The sequence below is a fragment of the Mauremys mutica genome, chromosome 3 (genome assembly GCF_020497125.1).
Source record: "Mauremys mutica isolate MM-2020 ecotype Southern chromosome 3, ASM2049712v1, whole genome shotgun sequence".
Taxonomy (NCBI): domain Eukaryota; kingdom Metazoa; phylum Chordata; order Testudines; family Geoemydidae; genus Mauremys; species Mauremys mutica.
Genome location: NC_059074.1, coordinates 164,097,793 through 164,120,594, shown reverse-complemented (window position 1 = coordinate 164,120,594; position 22,802 = coordinate 164,097,793). Strand labels below are relative to the sequence as shown.

Sequence of the window (22,802 nt, the reverse complement as noted above, 5' to 3'; positions counted from 1 at the left end):
AGAGCTACGTTTGATTAGTTCATTAACAGCAGATTTATGTAGCTTGTCGCTGCTGAAAATAAAAGTACTGCAGCTGTATTAACACTTCCATTCAGCCTCGTTTTAGGCACTGAACTGTACACTGTGACCATTGTTGTTATTCAGACTCATGTGCCATTGCTTAATGAAATTATTTCCCTAAACACCACTAGTTTAATTAATTGTTTTTATTGTGACAATCTCTCATTGCTTGCTTTGTTAAATTCAGGATGCACATAGCAACAGCAGGACAGTTCAGGTGATATAGCTACACAGGCAATGAAGAAGTACTTTCAGCACTTCAGGTATCTTAGCTGCTGGGTGGAGCAGCTCAGAACTCCAGAGGATGTTTGTTCAATTGGCTCATGTCCTTTTAAAATTTCAAGTGTGAATAGGATTGTGTGGGCAACACACATTAGTAACGACACCTGGGCAAGAGAGCGTTATGAACTTCAGCAGACTGAAAACACCAGCACAACAATCCTGGGACTGAAAACGAGGTATTGTCACATAGTGTATATTTCATATGTGATTATACAAATGAGGCCCCTCCTGTCAAGCAAACCACAGATGTATTGTAAGCCAGGAGCTCGACAGTCAGCTTTTCAGTAAAGCTTGTCTTCCTATGGTTTTCAGGGCCACCGGGGGTGGTGGTGGGGAGTGGGCAATTTGCCCCAGGCCCCACAGGGGCCCCCATGAGAATACAGTATTCTATAGTATTGCACCTTTTTTTTATGGAAGGGGCCCCCGATATTGCTTTGCCCCAGGCCCCTGAATCCTCTGGGCGGCCCTGATGGTTTTTGGCATTCAGGCATCACACACCTGTCCAATGATGGCATAAGAGTGTATTTTGATGAAGAAATAAATAAATGCCATCCCAAGGAGTTTTATTGAATAAGTTCAACAGGTTTACAAGATTCAACAAGTGCAGAACAAATTAAATAGGACTAAACTTAGGACCTGATCCAAAGCCCATTGAAGTCAATGGGAGTCTTTCCATTGACTTCAATGGGCTTTGGATGAGGCTTTAAACTACCTCATCCATGGTCCTTTGCACGTGCATGGATTTAAAATTAAACAGTGACTCACACAGAGTAAAGATTATTTGACACATTGTATTCCTATTACTGAAGTGTGGGCTTCTTTGTTGGGGGTGGAATTGTGTTTTAACATTCTTATTTTGTATATAAGGAACAAAGAACACAGCACCTTTGTTCCAGTGTCCCATAGCAACCAAACTGATATTGCAAAATGTCACCCTTTGATCAACAGTTAAGGAAAAATGTTAATACATACCACTGGATCTCCAATTTAATTACATACAAATGGACTGATTGTCCTCTCACTTAATACCTGTACAAATCAAGCTTAACCCCATTTCAGTCAGTGGAATTACACCAGAATAAAACTGGTGTGAGAGGAAAATCAAGCCCATCGTTTCTTGCATAAAATATACAATTAATAAAAGGAGTGAAATGCCAGCTTGCTTGAGGGAGATTCCATGCCATATTTCAAAGATGACTTTGCCAATGTTTGCCCCAATTACCAGTAGTTAAAGCCCATATGAAAGGGAGTGGAAGGAGAAGGAAAGAGAAGACTGCAGCTCAGCATGGGGTTTCTGTGACCAAAGTTAGATGATTGCTGTTGAGCAAGCAGATGTGGCTCAGGAGGCACGTGTTGGCTGAAGTAGTTGAGTTTTATGCAAAAGGGAGCAAGAGTTGGGAACAGCTGATTTTGGCTTAGGAGGGAGGGTATGAAGTAACCAGGTTTCACTTGAAGGAGAGTGAGAGGAAAAAGAACGAATCAAATGTGGTTCAACAGGGTAGCCTCTGAGGGTGCCATAGGAAGAACTCAGTAGCACAGCAATCGTGACAACTGCATTTGAAAATCCACAGGTCTTCTTCAAAGTCTCATTACCCATTTAATCAGAGCCCTTTCAGACTTAGCTGTGCCCCAACCGGCTTGTGTGGATATTGTCCCCCCAAATCATTCACACGCAGGCCCACTCTTTCGTCAGTGGCCAAATTTTATGCGGATGCCTGGCTCAGAGGAAGGCAACAGAACGCCATCAAGATGTTGGGAGTGTTATTTGCATTTCAGAAGCAGAATGGGCAGGACATGCCCCTAGTTGGACATTCAAATTAGAGCTGTGCTAATCATGGATTGTTTGGTTTGCTGACAGTTGTAAAAAAAATCATGGGGAAAAACTGTTTTCAATCAACCCAAAATCAAAAATGTCCAGAATTGTTGGCAAACTGAAAAGTTGGAAAAAAAATTCATTTTAGGTTTCAGGCCAAACAAAACATTTAATTCAACTCGAAATTAAACATTTCATTTTGATTTCAGGCATTTTAAAACTTAAAAAAAAAAAGGAAAGGACATTTCTAAATAGGAAAAATCAAAATGTTTAATTTAGAAAATGTCAAAATGAAATGTTTTGACTTTTTCAGACATTTTTTTTTAGGGGTTGTTTGGTTTGTTTGTTTTTTTAACCAAAATAATTTGCTGAAACAACATAAATCAATTAAAGTTTTATCAACCTGAATCTGCATTTTTTTCTCAAAAAAAGTTTCAGCTGAAAAATTTCACCCAGCTATATTCAAACGTATAAAGTGGTGATAGAGTGTCCCACGGTGATTCCCACAGGCCCTTCAGGACTGTTGGCAATCTGTATTACAGCAGGCCAAGCACCGGTTTGTGATGAGTATCCACAGTAGAGAAGATAAGGGGACAATATTTTCACCAAGTCACCTGCATGAATGAATTGATATTTTATATAGGTCTATGTGACATGGCAGTCTTTGCCCTTTGGACCACCTGAAGCCGCCTGGGCACTTCCACATTTGTAAGCACCACTGTGTTATTTATGGAGTCCTCTCCACTAGTTCACCAGTACAACCTCAGGCAGGGACATAGGGAATTAGAAATAAACTTCCCTCTTTGCCCACTCTCTGGGGAGGGAGAGGGAAAGATCTCCTCTTCTCGATATCCTGTCTCCTATGGCCCCTTCCAGCCTTCTGCCCTTGCACTTTCTTCCCTGTTCCCAGCTGATGGGCTGATTGCTGTCATTGGGTATGTCTACACTGCGATTAGGGGAAAAAAAAACAAAAAACCCTCCACCCATGGCTAAAAATTGCAGTGTAGGCACTGGGGCTCGGGTTGGAGCCTGGGCTCTCAGACCCACGCCTTCATGGTTTCAGAGTCAGGGCTCCAATGCCTATATTGCAATTTTATAGCCCTGAAGCCCAAAATCCTCCAGCCCAAGTAATCTTGCCAGGGGCCAGCTGCAGCCATGCTGTTGATCTTTTATCCCAGTGTGAACATACGTATTAGCTTATCAGATTCCTGCCTAATTAAGCCATTAAGTACACATCCTCCCTCCACCTTAAATCCACTCTAGGGGGTAGGGATAGTTAGTACCTTAGTGACCAGAATGCTGGGTCAGCTCTAGGCTGCTAGCACTCTGTCACTGTCTATTTTAAATTACTCCCAGGGCCCTAATCCCACACTAATAGTAATAAATGCTTGTACTGCGCCTAGCTCAATAGGACCAAATCCTGAAGAAAAAGAAGAAGAAGAAGGGTCTTCTAGGAGTCTTGAGCACTACCAAAGTGCAAACAATAAGTAATACAACCTCTGGTGGAGTGGACTCAGGAAATAACAGTAGTGCTTACAAACATGAAGTGTCCTGTCTGTCATAGGAGGGTAACTACCTCAGAAGGCAGTTATGAGGCTAAATGTATTAGTGTTTGTCAGGTGCTCAGTTAGTACAGTGATGAACACCATAGCAGAAAAATAAAACTAACAAAGATGTATTTAAAACATAAAAAATGCAAGTATTTATAAAAGACTGTTTGAAGTGTTGTAGCCATGTTGATCCCAGGATCTTAGAGAAACAAGATGGGTGAGATAATATATTTGATTGGGCCAACTTCTGTTGGTGAAAGAGAGCTACTCAGAGCTCTTCTTTGGGACTATCACAACATATGCTACACCTCGTCCAGTGCACTAAATGCCCCAATAGCAACTATGTGGGTGAAGCCAAATAATCATTACACTCCAATTAATTCACACAGAAAAATGATAAAAGACAAAACCACCACATCACCCATGGGCAAACACTTTTCAAAAAACCATCACTGCTTATCTGATCTCTCAGTCCTTGTCCTTAAAGGAAACCAGCTCAACACCTTCAAAAGATGATCCTGGGAGCTTAAACTCATAACTTTGTTACACACTAAAAATCATGGTCTTAATAAAGACACCAGATTTATATCTGGTTACAACAATTTATATCTGGTTACAAACCCACTACCCCTCACCCCTCCTTGTTATCCTATGACTGGTGAAGTGTTATCGGGACACTTCACCTTGGAATGTACTAACTACATATGGTAAATAATCTGTTCCACCTTGTATTTAGTTGCAGCACTCTGAATACCTTTCCCAGACCTGAGGAAGAGCTCTGTGTAAGCTTGAAAGCTTGTCTCTTTCACCAACAGAAGTTGGTCCAATAAAAGATAGTACCTCATCCACCTTGTATCTCTCTCTCTAGGAGACTGAAATTTTCCATCCTAAAAGTCACTGTGAAAACTGAGTGAAGAAAAACAAAGTAAACCGCAAATAATTCAGTGTAAATAGCATAGGTAAGGGGTAGATACATATTTTTTTCTTTATATCATCCCTGGAAGTATTAAAAATAATCCACATGCTACATTTTATTAAATATTTACATTTGTTTCTCGAAACTAACAAACAAAAACCCCCATAAATTCATTTACATTTCAGAACAAAATCATGCTCATAAGTCAGCAGTAAGATTTCACAAACGCTAGGTGCATGGCACTCCATTGAATCCAAAGCTAAACCTATGTCAGCTGGAATAATTTATATTTTGATCTGAATCCCTCAAATAACTCACTTTCTTAATTACAGTCTCCTCTGACAGTGAATCTTGTGAATACACAGTTAGCTTTAGACACTGAACCCAGGATGATGCTGTTGACAAATAGCGACATTATTTCATTACATTAAATCTTACCCTCAAACTAAGAGTTTTCTACCTCATTTGTCAATAAAAACCATTTACAGACTCCTGCTGTCTGGCTGCACTATTGATCCAACTCCTGAACAGCAACTGATTAATCTGCAAATGACCATAATTTAAAAATATTCCTGATAAATCATGATAGTTCCATTCAGAGTTGCTCATTATTGTCATGTAAACAACCACCCACTTGTATCTGAATCTAAACAGATTTGCTGTAAAGCAGAATCAAGTCATTCAATCAAGGAAGAATTTGAAAGGCACCTAATCATGCCAATAAACTAATATTTGTCATGAAAATTATGATGAATGATAAGAGTTAAATGTACACCACAAAGCTTTAAGCTTCACTTCATGACTTTCCCCACAGGTTTTTTTCAAATAGACATGTGTACTACAGTGTAATTGCAAACCTAGAAACTTCACTATGGTCTCTATGCTTCACACTATGACTACTTAGAACTTCATAGTGACAGTGCTGAAAGGACTTAGATCCTCATATACTTCAAAAACCACAGCCCCTTACTACCTGAGCTAATGAAGTATCTCCTTTAGCTATTTGAAGTATAAGGTATTTAACACACCTCTGAGCAGTTCTGATTGTATCCACTCAAGCCAGTGGTACACATACACTAACTAGTTAATTACAGGATTTCTTCTGATTAGGATAAATTGTAGTAGAGGGAGTTTATACTTTTCCTGGGAAAATTTCTCAGAGAAAAAGGTTCATATAACCGTAGATTTTAATTCTGTAAGGGACCATTAGGTGATCTAGTCTGACCTTTTTCAACAAAGGCCACAGAACTTCACCCATGGAACTCATGCCTGTAAAGCCCAAGAACTTATGTTTGACTAAAACATCTCTTCCAGAAGGGCATCCAGCCTTGATCTGAAGACATCGAGAAGTGGAGAATCTACCACTCTCCTTGGTAGTTTGTTCCAATGGTTAATCACTTATTGTCAAAAATTGTGCCTCATTAATAATTTGAATTTGTCTGGCTTAACTTAATTTCCAGGCGTTGGTTCTTGTTATGCCTTTCTCCATAGGTTAAAGAGCCTTTTAGTACCTCATATTTTTTCCCTGTAAAGGTACTTAAATGTGGGCACTAGAGCTGGATACAGTATGTATCATTCTCAACAACACTGTATGCAGAGGTAAAAATCACCTCCTTATTTCTACTCACTATTCCCCTCTTCACACTTCCAAGAATCACATTAGCCTTTTTGTCACAACATTGCACTGGGAGCTTATGTTAAGTTGTTTGTCCACTATGACCCCTAAATACTTTTCAGTGTCACTGCTTTCCAGTCTGCATTCTTTGATTCTAGATATATGATCTTCCATTTGACTATTAAGTTAAATATATGCAATTTGCAAGTACCTTAGACTCTGGATGATAGCACTGGTCTCCACAGATGTTTTCATGTATTTTACATTCCAGTGATAGGCATGGTCTATTGCTTTGGTTCATTGGTAGCTGCTGGGTTGCAGTACACCGCCGCCAGGCTTTACGTAAGAGATCATATCCAAGAATAATGCCATTCGGTTGTCCTGGTGATGCCCAGTCAATTTGAAGAGATCTACAGTAAATAGAATAATTAATGTCTGGTACAACAATTAATTTAATATTTCTATTTTTAGTTGAGCTTCTGCTGATATTCACATTAATTTAGAAGTCTCCAGCAGTTTCTTGTTATATTGGTCATATGGAGTGGAATTATTAAAAGTGTCAAAAATCACCTTCTAAATTGTTAAATTAACAAAATCTTTAATAGCCAAAAAAGTAGTAAACTAGAAAAAATTGATAATATTTGGGAAAATGAACTCCTTACATGGACTGGACAAAGCACCTAAAAACTTAGAGATATAAAAGACCAATTAGATCATCCTGTCTAGGTATCTGCTAATACAAGATTTTTCCTTACAGAACATTTTCTAGTATTTTGTCCAGTTTAATATAGAATAAGTCATACCCTGGCAGGGGAATGGATTAGAAGACATAATACAGTAGATATTTCCTATCTCCAGCTTCTATGACTCTAGGATGTATTGTAGCATCGGGTAGTAGCACCATTGCCAAAGCTGAGATAGACATTCCATTGTAAACCAATCTTTTCATTTGTTAATAACTTTCACAAAATAATTCCTTTTGGTCTGAAATGTCTTCTAATTGTTCCCTCCTCATTGGAGAATTAAAGAAAACCAAAAACAATGTGTTGAGCCCTTTGAGTTAGATAAGAATGAAAAAATATGTATCTTTTTTCTGCGTTAGCAAAATTGTTTGGTTTTATCTTTTTGGTGGTCACATAACTCAACATGATGAATTTTAAAAACTTCAGACTTAGAATGTGTCTCAGTAAGCAATATTTCTCCAAGTTTGAATTTCTTTCATTCAGAAATAAAGCTAGAAGTGCAAAACAAGTGTGTATAGTATGAAGGATTCAAGGCTCCTGGATCTCCCGTGTGAAAGGTGTGATTCTGCACTATATATCCAACATAGTGCCTACAAGGCACAATCCAGTCCTTGGTTTCAATATTTAGCATCAGATTATCCAGTTTAGAAGAGAATGAATTTTATATACAGATAGGAGGACTAAAGGAAAAAAATCAGTTTAGTCTGTAGAACACTGGTCACCATTAAAAAGCCATGAGTATTGTCTCCAGGATCAGACCCAGCATTACGAAAAACAGCATTCTATTTTTTCAAAGGAAAGATCTCAAAATTGCCACTAAAAGGAATAAGAATACCCTCTCCCCTAAAAAATTTCATGTTAAAACATTTTTCACATGGATATTCAGAATGAAAATGTTATTAAAGTTTCATATTCTAGCACAATTATGATCACCACTTTACATGTATTTAGGCTGTTTTGTGTTTCTCTCACTGTACATCAGGTGACATTCTCACTTAGGTAATAGACTGAAGTGCAGGATTATTGCTACATACCAGTCCTCCTATCTGTATATAAAATTGTCTAGTACTTACTATTCCCACAGTACATTTTTTTAAAAATCTCCATAGCCCAATTACACAGCCACTGTCAGAATGCCAGTGACATCATAAATTAGCATTAATTTAAACCAAGACAGTTACACTCAAACAACAGCAGCTGAGATAAACTTTGACATCTTAACAGAATAAAAATAACAGCGCACTATTATTTCACTTCCTTGAGGTATAAACAGAGGAACACACATAGCAGTATGCATCTGCAGAGAGAGAATTAATGTCACCTATGAAGGAATAACTTCATAGGTGACTTGTAGAGTCACCATTATTATTCTGAGGTCTTCATCTGACTCACTGAATTAATTCCACATTCTGTAGATGGCTATTTTGTATTCACTGCATATTTAACTATCGAAAAAAACCGCCCTACACTCACGTAACATTCCAGGGTCTGCTTTAAACCCACAAAAGCAGGAAAATATACAGAGAAAGCTGAAGAGGGGAGAAGAAAAGAAAAGAAAAGAAAGGCTAGCACTTCAACCTTTATTCATACCATTGTGACTCTCTTCCAGCCTTTGCATAGTGCAGTACCATGGCAAAGCCAACATTTCTAGCCATACCGCTGAATGATTTTGTGTTTGAGAGTTTCACTCAGACCCTCGGGGTAAATTTTCAAAGCATTTTGCAGGGTTTTACAGGTTTGCAAGTCACATTTCTCACTAAAGTCAATCGGAATCACATGTCTAAAACCTCGTACAATGGTTTGAGCATTTTACCTCTTATATAGGGCTCAATGTATGCTACTGCTTAAAAAGCAAGCACGTTATTATTATTCTATTTCCACAGATACAACTAGAGCTAAGTGAATATTATTTAAAATAACTCTGCAAATACTTGCCCAAATTCTTTAATAAATTTGTTTCAGCCATGCTCATGCCCTTCAGTGTGTCCTTTTCAGGTGAAATTTACCCCTGTCCAGAGGACCCGGACAAGGACTATGCACCACTTAAGATAGATTTATATTCAGCAGGGTCTGCATAGGACTTACGTTGCATGTAAGCTTTGTGTTTGTGTAACAAATGTCACCTTGGCCAACACACCAGAGACTGAACTGGGGGCCTCCACAGCTATAGATTCTTGAGTGTCCACTGCTTGAGCTAAAGAGCCAGACTCTGTAGTTGGGAGCTGTAACAGAATCACATCCTCTGGATTGGCACAGATGGGGATGTCAGTCTCTGTGGTTTACACATTTCCTCTGGACGGAGGAAACTCATCCCAAGCAGCTGAGGCCCAGCAGAGTTCAGCCCCCACTTATATGACAGCTGTCATCTTTGCTAACGCACTAAGGATCGAACCAGGGACCCATGCTTTATGGGAGATATAGTCCAGCTGGGGAGCCTGACCAATAGAAGACAATCTTGACATGAGGCACCAGAACTACAACTCCCAGGAGGCACTGAAGCACCTCAGGAGGACATATTAATTTCAAACTGACCTCAACAGCGTGTTTTGATTAGTTCAACAAACCAAAATGAAACGTTTTGATTCAGGAATGTTGAAATATTTCATTTTAATCAGAAATGTTTAATCAGACATTTCTGAATCAAACATTTTCAGAATTTTCCATTCTACAAATATTTCAATATTTCAACTTTTTGTCCCCATAGAGAATAAAACAAAATTTTGAAATACCTGAACTTTGATCAGCTCTAGTTATTAGGAGTTTGATTATTATAGTATCAACAACCCCAAGGATCCAAAAATCATAAGCCAGCCCCACCCGTGCCCAAAATCATTAGTTTGTCTTAAACATTATCAGATTTAAAAACAAGTAATTTGGGAATTCTGATGTTAGAGTCTTTAGGGTTCATATTTTAAGCTTTTCTCCTCAAGGATGAGGGCTAGACATTTACTTAAAAAAAAAAGAAATCTTAAGATTCTCACATAATCAACTGACTTTGGGAGTGGGGGGCTTAAGAAAAATACCAAAAATTATGAGATTCACAATAAAATGGTAAAAGAGGGGAACACTGTTAGTATTCTTACCAGTAATGATCATTGGGGAAAATAAATTCCTAATTAGGGATCGCATATATTGAATTACTGTCTCTCTAGACCACCACTTCTCCGTAGCAGAGGGAGTCTTTTGTATCAAGGACAACAGGATTTAGATATTTAGGGACACAATAACCAAGACACAGACTTGCTGGGACTGTGAATCAGGTAAATAGTGCTTTGCTCCTTAAGAGCAACAGGTTCTAAGTGCTATACAGCTAAGTATTTATTATTAGAGAATTTTTAGCTTGAAGATCACAGATCCTCAGGATAATTCTTACTCATTTGTCATGGTCTGGATTGATGCAGTAGCTCTATAATCCACATGTGCACTTGTAAGTTCTGCTTCCCCCAAAAGCACCTAAGGGGCTTTTTATTTCTTTCAGACAGCTCTGAGGATTTCTCTGTAGTGTAGCCCCTAGCCCTCAGGCTCCTTATCACAGCCGCCAACCTCTTAGTTCAGAACAGAATGGAACCCCCAATAGGGTTCATCGGCACTGCCCCCTACTTGTCTGGAGTGGTCAGAGTTGTTATTAAGCAACACAGCCATTATGTACTTTTCTGGAAGGCTGAGTTTATCACCTTTGAGAAAGAAAGAAAGAAAGAAAGAAAGAAAGAAAGAAAGAAAGAAAGAAAGAAAGAAAAATCTGTTTTTTAAAAAGCGAAAACTGATTTTCAAAACAGGGAAAGTGATTAGTCCACTACCCAAACCAGTGGTCAGCTGGAAAGTGCGTGGCATGGTGAGAGAAGAGCTGCATGCTTCTAGTACTGAAATTAAATGCTTTCACATAGGGATTAATCCTAAGTGCCTTACTCAGGCAAACTGCACCCTTGATTGCAATGGGAATTATGACTGAATAAGAAAAATGAACAAGGAGTTCACAAATGGGTTCCATACTGTTTTGTGTTTCAAGACTGGCATTAAAAAAAAAGAATAAATGTTGGACTGTAACATTTTGTGCCAAGTTTCAGCCTGAAGCTGAGTTACTAACTGTTGGGGATGGTGGGGGAAGACGGTATTCATAATGGTGATGGTGGAATAACCTTCATTAGAACAGCCTGGATAGAGCTGTTATCAGAAAGACTTCTAAAAAGTTGGTGGGTGAAATTATAATTTATGTCATACAGCACCTGGAGGCAAATTTGAAAACAATTATTTGTGAATGCTACAAAGACATTATCCTACAGCTTTCTCATCAATAATACAGCCCCCGAAACTGATTCAGAAGTGGAGAAACTGCCAGGGTTCCAATTAAGGACAATAAACTGCATGATCTGTGCTATATCTCATCCTTCTCATGAGCCCACACTCTAGAAATGCCTTTATTTTTGGTCTGTTGGCAGATACATATTAAAATATCCTTTTGTTTATACAAACTGGAATTTTCCCCCTAAGCTTAATCCTTTATGGAGGATAAATAAGCAAAATTCATATTCAGTCCAGCACCTGCTGAAGCTGTCAGCTGCTGTGTTTGTCATATTTCAATCAAAGCTGAAGCCAGCCAGCCATTTTTATACTGCACAGTCCCTACATACTCGAGGACCAGAATTAATGAATTAGCTATTGATTAAATTCCACTCTAGCAAATCCACCGTGGCAAATAAATGAACTACCCGGGGCACATGTAGGCCACGGCCAGACATGTCCGGGCAATCGATCAGTAGTTAGTATTCTTTTGGGATATAAGAACAGCTGATGATAATATGACATGTAGGGAAAGGCAATGTAGAAACAGTCTGTTTCTGGCTGAAGAGATTATAAAATTGGAAGGTATTTCTGATCTTTTTGCACTCATGTGTTATGACATATTTAGTTTGTAAATAATAGCAGAAACACGCATAAGTGTTTGCAGTACAGACAATACAGACAAAGGCATACATAAAGTTAAAGCCAAGGGCACAAGATGAGATCCTGAATTGAGTTCTTATCATCAAACAAGCTTTGTATGTGTGACAGAAAAATAGCAAGCTTAATTTCACCCAATGATTACCTTATTCAGAGACAAATATAGAATTCAAGGAAAATGTAGAAATGATAAACAGCAAACAGAAATTCCTTTTAAATATTGGGAGAGTAAATCCATTCTGCTGACCATTTCTGAAGGCTTAGATATTAGATTTTAGTTACACCTCTACCCCGATATAACGCGACCTGATATAACATGAATTTGGATATAACATGGTAAAGCAGCGCTCGGGGGGGCGGGGGGTGTACTCCAGGGGATCAAGCAAGTTCGATATAATGCGGTTTCACCTATAACGCAGTAAGAGTTTTTGGCTCCCAAGGACAGCGTTATATCGGGGTAGAGGTGTATTTAAAAGATAATTTTGTTGTTTCTGCAAAAGAAACATAGCTAACAGGCCCTCCATGCCCAGAAGTGTAATAAAATCACATCAAGAAGCAGGAGGCAGTTTTATGGTTGGTGTAATTTTCATAAATGTTTTGGCACTGTATGTCCATTAGTTATAGCCTCTCCTTTGGAAAATGTTAGTTCCTACCATGGTTCTTTTAAGGAAAAGAATTACTATGTATGTCACTACTTGGCTGCCTCTGGAGTCTGCCAGCCTGGCACTATTATTACTGTTAAGAAGTTTGTCCATGAGTGGGGGAGAGAGGGAGAGGGAGAGGAGACGCAGATTGCAAACAGACAGGAGGCACAGACACACACAACTTTTAAGATGGTTTATTAATTCTTATTGTCATGATGTGTGACCGTTTCTCTCACAGTTACCTTAGCTTCCATTATCAGTGTCAAATGGTTCTTTTCCACATTCATTCCCCTCCCCTTACCGAATGGTAAGTTTGATGATTTTCATTCTCCCACATCCCTTCATTTAGCTGCCTTACATTTATATTGCCTCTTATTCAGTAATATCACAAATTGATGACCAATAACCAGGTACATGCAGCCAGCTAAACACGAGAGGGTTTTTTTCAGTAGCTCAGCTGGCCTAACTCTAATAGCAAAAATGACCACCACTAGCAAAGAAATTAGGACGATCTTGTACCTATATTTTATTTTTTCTAATGCTTCTTATTCTGAAATGAAGGAACAAATCATCAAATTATATTTTCCACTGTGGCTACAAGTAGTTGCGACTTAAGAAAAACAAATACAGTACAATACCTTGGACTGAGGACATGTATTATGGGTGCTGACAGCTCATTTGGCTCATCTTCCACAGTTGTAATTTGGGTTTTATTGCTTTTCACACAAGCGTACACTGTGCAGACTTCAACCTTGGTGCAAAAGAATGATACTTGTAAAAATCCAGTTGCAGAAGTTAACTAACACTGTTACTTGTTTAGCCTTCCTGCCCCCTTTAAAGTAGTTTTTCCTCCCGATCACTGAATTCTACATAACCAGGAAAATATAATTTTAAGATAAGTGCTCAGATATTGTGCTCTTTTATTGTCCTGAGTATGACTATATTTATATATCTGGTGCTAACTTCTGCTCTCAGTTACAAAGGAGTCAATACAGTTACTGCAGGTTTTATTGATGTTCGTAACAGTAGACTCTGGCACATAATGTTGAGAAACAGTATGGACTAGGAGATCAAAAACTTCTAAATTCTCATTTTGACTCTCATCTCTTGTCTGGCCTAAAACAAGTCACTTCACCTTCCAGTGTCTATCAGAATCTTCTCTGTAAAACGTGGGGAATTTTACCTCACAAGGATGTTTATTTTATGTTTGTACTGTACTTTGAAGATGAAAAATCTTATACAAATAATATATTTTGCTATTAAAAATCTCACAAGAAAATAACCACCTATTCCTTCTATTCCTGAGACTAATCTAAATAGATAGAAGAAAGATGACAAGTGAAGAATGGTAATGTCACCCCTACATTAGCAACAGAGAGGTCATGCAATACACAGCAGCAGAAACAACAAGAGCTCATACATGAAGATAAGCAGTCAGACAGACACACATCCAGATCATGTTGTTTCCAAGGTGCATGGTGGGGAGAGTGAAATGATACATCAAAAAAAGATCCCAGCTGAATAGCCTGATTTTACCTAGTAGATTGTTCTGAACATTGGCCCAATACAAAGATTGAGAAAGCTGAAGTGCTACGGAGGAAAACAATTAATATTGCAAGCAACAGAAGGTGGCTATGGTATATTAATACTGAGAGTCCATAAGTGTGGCAGTTCTCTGAATTTGCATTACTATTGACAAATGTGTTTCCAAGAAGCATTGGGAAAGTCATATGTGTATTCATGGATGGAGGTTTGCTGTTACAGAGGGGCTGGAACATAGAAATCTGTTATGGAGTGCCTGCTTGTGACATTTATTTATGGCATGTAGTAACTGGATGCAAATTTTAGAACAGAGTATACATGACTACTGCCAAGACCTTTCCATACGTAATGCAACCTAAGTCTGGACTAGTTACAATTAGGAGCCAGCAAACTGCACTTTCTAAAGTGTATCAATACAATTCACTAAATAGATAAATATCTGTTTTTCCTTGAGCTTATATTCTAGGAAATGCCTACAGCATTTTGACTTTTGATAGATACCTGAAGAGAGGGAGTCAGAGAAAGACAGAAAGAAAAAGATGTTGCTCTCAACAGCGTAAGAAAGTACCATTATGATTTCATGGCTCAGTGCTGCTTCCTCCACAGAAAGAGGAGGGGGAAAAAAGATGATAAAAGGATGACAAATGCAATATCATTATTTCTCTGTGCTGATATATTATGCATGCCTGATGTTTCTAAAACAATGGCAATTTTCTTTTAATGAGTAGGAGTAGACTCTTTTCCTCCTTGTAATATATATATATATAACACACACACACACACACACACTGGGGCTTTGCTAATGTCATAGCATATGGAATTTAGGCGAAATCAAGTGGAGTTCTGAGGGTGAAAAGAAGAAATATGAAAATTGTATATGGACCCAAAATTATGCTGAAAATAAATGTGTGTGTGTAAAATACATGTCTACAAATACATATATGAACTGATCTATACTGTCTCTAATATTATATAATAGTAATAAATAATATATATATATATATTATTTGTGTATTAGTATTTTTTATATAAAGATACAAACATTTATGGCATGTATTAATCTCTCTATCATTGACTCATAGAAATGGAGAGAGAGAGAGAGAGAGAGGTCACTTCCAGCCCTGTATCCATACAGACGTGTGTGTCCCTATATTCACAATTCTGTCCTGAACTACACATATTTTATGTAAAATTAATACAAGTTGCACAGCCTGCAAAACAAAATTGTTCTGACCTGTATATTGTATATAGTGAATGGAGACAAGTCTCCTAAAAGAAAGGACCCAGGTTCATTCATTCCAGTCTTGTACTGCTTATTATTTACATAGATAGAATACTCTGTGACAACACCATTTGGGTTTGAAGGCGATGTCCAGATGACACGTACAGCTGTACTGTTGATGATGACAACCTCTGGAGGGAACATGCCCTCAGGCTCTAGAAATAAAGGAAGAAACTGAATAAACTCCAGCTGTCTCTGTAAAAGCACTTGTTTAACCAAATGCAGATTAGTGTTTAGGTTTAGCAAAGGGTTCACTGCTTATCTGCTTTCCTCTGATGAAGTTATCACAGTCTGTAGTTCTCTGTAAATTGGCTTATTATACTCTCAGTTAGAAACTATGAGAGTTGGTGGTAAAATGCTTTATACCACCAGCATACTGTTAATCTTCAATGGTATGTGACCAGTGGGATATGATGATAAATTATTCACCCATCTGTACTGCCAACACACAGTTGTTATTTTTATGCCCCCCGTCCCCTCTCAAAAAGATGCAATTTTGCTTTTCAAGCAAAAACTAACACAAAAATACACTGCGCCTGGTGGAAAGTGACAAATTCTTTGATGTTCTGAGCCTTGTAAGTCAAGCAATATGAAGTAATATGCAATATTGTCATTATGTAAATGGTTTTGAATGTTGATTACCATAGGCAATGATGAAGTCTAATGCTAAAAAAAAAAAAACTTCCTTAGCGTTAAATTACACAATTATTAAAGCATGTCAGAAATAACTATGCAAAGACCTATTTTTATCCTAAGAGCCCATCTTAACCAGTTGAAAAATTGCCCTTGCGATCAATTCTATTTTATAAACAAAAGGTGCTGACCTTTGGCATCACCAAGGAAATGGAATCCTCACTTAAAGTGCTTTGCTAATGACCTGGAACACTTGCTTCTGAGATAATGATATTATAATGTTTATAATGAGACTTTATAAAGCCAAAAAGATTAGAAAGACCATTCCAAACACATTTCAGATTCACAAGTGTTTTTTTCTCTCCCCTGCCAGCCAACTGGCTTGGAAATGACTCATAGGGAAATTTTCTCAGAGGCTGAACTTGCACCTTACATTTCTGGTGACTCAGGAAAGGTCCTGCATTGACTGTCATGTCAAAAGCACACCGCTTCACAGAGCAAATCTTTTTAAAAACCATTAATTGTTTTTAAATTTCACCATTTATTGACATGAACTCCATTCCAAATATAGTGTACATAGATCGTAGTACACAAAGGAAGATGAGAACAAACTGGGTTAATATCCGCTATTAGAGCTTTGTGCTTCTGTCTCAGTGGGACATTTTATTGATCTGCCATTTGATGACAACTAGCACTTAAGCATTTTAGCGTTTTAGCCCTTTTCCCTTTTATACCGGAAATTTTTATAATAAAAGGATGACTGATCTCAACCCAAACAAAAATCAATCAATTTCATTCTCAGATTTTAAGCCAAGCTGCTTTCAGGACGAACCAACCTCCATCTGAAGTAGTCACGTGCACCACTTCACTGTTGATGCTGTGGACGCCATTGAAAACTTGAACAAAAACCTGATACTCTGTGTTGGGATGCAGGTCACCAATGACAGCATAGTTTACATTGGCCTGGATGCTCAGAGAATTGTTATACGTAGTGGAGTTCCAGAAAAGGATGTAATATTCAACATCTCCTTGCAAATCTTGCAGTGCTGGGAAAGAAAGAAACATCAATAAATGTCTGGGAGATTAAAGGGGACATATTCAGTAGATTTCTGTTATCAAACGGAAAATACACGTTCTTATCAATGGAATTTGTTTTGCTGACTAAACAATGTTCCTTGATATCTACCCTTATTAATAACACTACAGTATTCTTCAGAAATTGCCCCCATAGAAATAGAAATAATAGTATTCTTCCATACTTGCCCCAAACCTTCATTGCTTGATTTTGCATCTTTACTTATACTGGTGTATACTGGCATATACTAGTATATTTCTCTGCGAATAGCCCCATCAAAATTAATGGGACTCCCTGTGGAGTAAGGTACTAAATAATAGGTGAAATTTGCTACTCAAATGGTGCATAGGCTTTATGCCTAGCCTTACAGAGGAGGTGAGTGAGGGGAGCAGAATCAGGCTCTCCTGTGGTACTAATTTAAGATAAAGGGCTTAAGTCTTATTTACCCGAATCCCCTTCACATCACTCTGGCAGTGCATAGTCACCTTAAAGTGGGTGTGAATGTAATTTATGTGCATTTAAAGGCTCCTTTACATTGCTAGAGAGGTGGAAAGGGACTTTAGTATAAATGAGAATCTGGCCTTTAGTATTTAGACCATTAACATAGCAGCAGTCAACCTGTGGAACTCTTTGCCAGAGGATGTCATGAAGGCCAAGACTATAACAGGGTTAAAAAAAGAACTAGATAAATTCATGGAGGATGGATCCATCAATTAGCCAGGATGGGCAGGGATGGTGTCCCCGGCCTCTGTTTGACAGAAGCTGGGAATGAGCGACAGGGAATGGATCACTTGATGATTACCTGTTCTGTTCATTATATGTTCAATAAAGCTGTTCATTATATGTTCAATAAAGCTGTTTTCCTACAGATGCATTTATAAGGCATTCTCTCTGAATTGTGTCTTGTCCCCAATACTAACATGTTTCTCTAATGTTAGGAAGACAGGTCTATGCTTCCGAACCAAGTACACTATCACTAGCTGCAAGACAGAGGAACATTCATTGTACAGGGTCAGCTATGAAATTGGCGATTCCATGTACCTCCTGTAAACTTCCTGAGACCTTCTCTCATTTAGTGACTTGGGGGGAGCAATTATCTTTTCAATGGTAAACAATGCAACTTCAGATCAGATCAGCCACAACACTCCATTTCCACAGCTGGCAAACAAAAAAAAACGTTTTGACCAGCCCTGATATATATTGCTTGAAATGGAACATATCACCATGATACACTGCATGGTAGTGAAGGATAGTGGCAAAATATCAATAGCTCTTCCAGAACACAACCTAGTCTGCTGAGATATAAAATGATGACATCATCAAAAGTTGAAGACAAAGATGTTTTCAGATTACACACTGTTTGGTGGCAGAAGTTCATAATTAAAGGCATGATCCTGCTTCCATTTGCCTTGATTTCAGTGGTGTAGGATCAGGCTCTACGTCCCTAAAAGCCAGTCATTCTCAGTATATTTTCCCTCTAATCACTCTATTGTTAGAGTCTAATAGAAGGATATCAGGGCAAGTTATCTTCATGTCTTCCTAGGTACTGACAAACCAAGAGAATGATTTCAAAATGAATATTACAAAAATAAGGAACATTATAGGGAGACAGAATAGTTAATCTGCGTAGTGCAACATATTTAGCAATGAAATAATATGATAATGCAACAAGGCTTTCTATTAATGACCCTCACTTGATGTTTAACCTTTGCATTCACAAACAGATACCTGGGAAATTTTTTAAGTATGAATGAAAATAAAACCAGATTGCATTACCTACATGTAGAAGGTCAGAGGTTCCGATTACTAAGGTAATGAAACTTCAGTGAGCTGCTTCAGATCTATTAGGTTTGTCAGGTTTTATAAGCATGCTTACTTCAGGCATGCAATTATAAAACAAAGAGCCTATATTTATTGAGCATCGCCAGTCAGTCCTTACAAAATCATTTGCATGTAAGGCATGAAGTTTACCACTACTGTAATGGTAGGTCTTCACGTTAAGAGGCAGAACATAAGTGAATAAGTAGACAGAGAGATTTTCACTCATTCTGAAGGAATGTGTAAATCCTCATACAAAGGGATGAAAATATACACAAAGATAACAGAACACTGTGTACTCTTTCTTTATAGATTTAAAAGAACCTCCACAAGCTTGAATTCTCTCTTTTTCCCCATCCCTCATTAAAATAACGTATAGTAAAAAGAAATGTGACCAAGAAAAATAGCAAAATGTTCATGTTCTTTCCATTTTCTTTAGGGCCCTTTCAGAGACAGTGAGTGCAATAGTTAATCAAGATAAGGATTTTGTTTCCTGACAGTGCAATGCAGATCACCATAACTGATGACAGGTTAATATTTAATTAACGTAATAAATACTAAGTACACTTACGTGGTTTTGTCCATTCCACTTCTATAGCCGTATGATTAAGAGTTCGCACAGTGAGGCTACTCCCCTTTTCTGGAAATCCTGCTAACGTAGTAGCAATCACTTCCTCACTTGATGTATATCCTACCTCGTTGTGTACTATGAGTTTATACTCGTATGTTGTGTACCTAAGACATTTTTAAAATAATAATTACAAAAGAAGCAAATATGTATTTTATCACAGACATACAAAACATTTAGCATTGTCCTTCCAGCTGTGTCAAACAAAGCTTGCTTTTTCTCAAAAGCTACCTTGTTGCATTATTTCAGCATATACAAAATCTATAATAGAATAGTTGTGTGTTTGGTAGAAATACTTGGCTAACACTAACATGCTAACAAATACAAAATACTATATTTCATTTCCTTATATTTATTATTTCTGGGGTGGTGTGACATTATCACTTAATTCAGGATGTAATTACAGCAATGGCAAATTGCCAAAGTTTGGATCCAAATTTAATCCAATGAGGCTTCCCCCCACCCCCTTTTTGGAAATTCAATGTCAAATTCCAGAATCTCGCTTGTGATAGCTATTCTTCATACACCCGCTGTCCTCCTGCAATAACCCTCTCAAAATGTAACAAAGAAATCAATGGGAGTTAGGCACCTAAATACCTTTGAAGATCTGGGCCAGGGGCTAGCGACTAAGATTGCAAACCCAGTTCACAATTTCCTCCAGACCTGTACTCTGACAAATTCAGCATATGCATGATGTATTGTCAGAAGCCAAATGTATATTTAATAGAGGAAATAACTATCACACCATAGTTTCTTCTGCTGTTCAAAAGGTATATCAATATATATACACATGTAGGATTTTGTAATCTGTTATTTGTATTATAAAAACAAGAAAAAAATTAAAATCTGTATAATCAGAAAAAGATAGGATACTCTAATCCAACCCTTGATTTTAGTAACATCACTATGAAATATACTTCTGTTAACATGACAGTGGAACATACAGCAAATATACAATATGTGGAGGCGGCATTGGAAAAATATGAATTTCCTGTGCTCTCTTTCTCTACTGTGTCATGTTATTTAATACAGATACCAGGCCAGATTTTGAAAACACCTTGGCACTCATCAACTCTCATTTAGGCACCTAAATAAATAGCCAAAAGAGCTGAGTCCTCAGCAGCTCCTATTGAAAAGCAAGGGTGCTAGTGGGTGCCGAGACCTTTTGAAAATCTGACCCTAGTTGTGGTGGTGAGCACTTTTGAAAACCTGGTGCAACATCTGCTACAATCAATGCATTCTAATTACTCTCTCCAATATTTCAGTCATTTGCAACGGCGACCTGTGGGGGGGAGGGGCCCGAAGGGCCCCATGACCCTCCCCAAAATGCCAGAGCAGGGGACAAGGCCAGCAGCCAGGGAGATGAAGGGGCAGGGCCAGAGCTGGAAGGGAAGAGGTGGGACCAGAGCTTCTCTTCTTCCGGCCATGATGCCTGGTGCAGCATGCAGCGGCTGCACTCTCCCAGGCAGCCTCCGGCCACGCTGTGGGGGGGTCATGTGGGGAGCGGGGTAGGGAGGAGTCATGTGAGGAGTGGGGCAGGAAGGAGTCATGGGGGGGGGGGGAAATCACGCACCCTTTCGCTGGTACTCCTTTGTGTCCCTCCCACTAGTTGCCTCTCATTGCCACATGTTCTATACTACTTCCTTGGAAGTTACAGTGCTCTTGTACATAAAGAGTGATGCAGGCAGAGCCCCACTATCTTTGAAGAATCAGGGTCATAATGTTGGCTTCTTTGGTGCTATACACTATAAATGAGGGAACCTATTAAATGCAACAGTCTTCAGATGTTTAAAACATGGCTCGGTCTTGCAGCATAGGCATCTATGCAAGTATTTCCCTTTGTACAGAATGGGGCTTAGATGCTCCCGTAAGACTGTCACACTTTCCCTTCACCCCCATCCCCTCCAGTCTCTACGTTGTGCAGGCTGCATGTGTAGAGAGAGGATGGAATCTGGCCATGGTGAAGAAGGGCAGATGCCTAGCATTACCCTCCAGTGTTGCAAAAAATCTGCAAAAAGTTATTACAGCCCCAGGCTGCATATCCCTTCCTCCAGAGACATGTACCAGTGTGACTGAGAACAGAGACTGAATTCTGCTGGGACAAATTCTGCTTGTGGGTTACTCACACAACTCTCATTAAAGTAGATGGGAGCCATGTACGTGTATCTGAGGGGTAGAATTTGGCCATATACAATCCTCATTAATGCATACGCAGACACCATACATGTATGTTCTCGCTCTCTCGCTCTCTCTCTCTCTCACACACACACACACACACACACAGCGAAATCCTGGTCAGGATTTCACTCATAGGGAGCAACAACAACAGTACCTTGGATCTCTGTAGCACCTTTCACTGAGGGTTCTCAAAATGCTGTTCAAAGGCAGGTAATATTATCTCCACTTTAGAGACGGGAAAACTGAGGCACAAGATTAAGTTACTTGTCAAAACTGTATTCAGTAAGTCTGTTGCATAAGGAGAAGCAGAACTCAGGTCTAATTTTTCCCTTTCCCTACTGTTATCATGACAACACTTTCCGTTGAAGCTGAGACAAATGTGGGAATTTTGGTAATATTTTTATGATTCCTATGAATGCCTCAGTTTCCCCTCTTGGTTTTACATTGCTATCCACTGAGTGTAATGGGAAGGGACGAGTGTTTGTTTCACATAGGAGACCAGAGTCATTAACAAACGGAATGAAGTCTACATGTGTGATTGGAGGATCCCACAGAGACAACGGGATGTTCAAACTCAGTAACTAACATCCAAGAGGAAGGAGATTTCGCCCTCACCTCTATGCAGGGAAGCAGAGCAAAAGCCTTGAGCTGGAGAACAAAGGGAAAAGGTGCCATGTGGCTGTGAGCTGGAGTTAAGACAAAGATTTTACACTAGTCACTTATGTTGATAGAACTACTCTGCTCAGGAGTGTGGAAAATCAACACTCCTGAGCAACGCAGTTATATGGTATCTGTACCCTACACACCACCGCATGTGTAGACCTACCCAGAGAGAGAGTCAAGATGGATTTTACATCAGCTTGGCAGGATGTCTCTGTCTTAATCTTTGCTTCTCTAGGCTAATCTGTACCCCAGGTGATTAATAAATTATCTTGTTTGGGGAAAAGCTGCCTTGTGTTGCTGCAAATATTTACTAATGGCATTCCACACTGGAAGAGTACAACACAAAACCTCTGGCTCTGGCTTGGCTGGATATCCTGAAAGGAGCCATGGGGAGAAACAAGTATCTCTGCCACCTAAAGACA

General features: G+C 38.8%; 1 protein-coding gene across 1 annotated transcript in view; it reads right to left on the bottom strand.

Annotated features, from left to right (window-relative positions):
- Positions 1-22,802, bottom strand: part of USH2A (usherin) — a 624,012-nt gene that overhangs the window by 143,376 nt on the left and 457,834 nt on the right. Inside the window, exons 45-49 of the mRNA XM_045011456.1 lie at positions 19,483-19,646; positions 16,855-17,064; positions 15,338-15,540; positions 13,200-13,312; positions 6,448-6,646 (exon numbers count right to left, since the gene is read on the bottom strand). Of these exons, the coding sequence (XP_044867391.1) occupies positions 6,448-6,646; positions 13,200-13,312; positions 15,338-15,540; positions 16,855-17,064; positions 19,483-19,646 (889 nt within the window). The remainder of the gene's footprint in view (positions 1-6,447; positions 6,647-13,199; positions 13,313-15,337; positions 15,541-16,854; positions 17,065-19,482; positions 19,647-22,802) is intronic.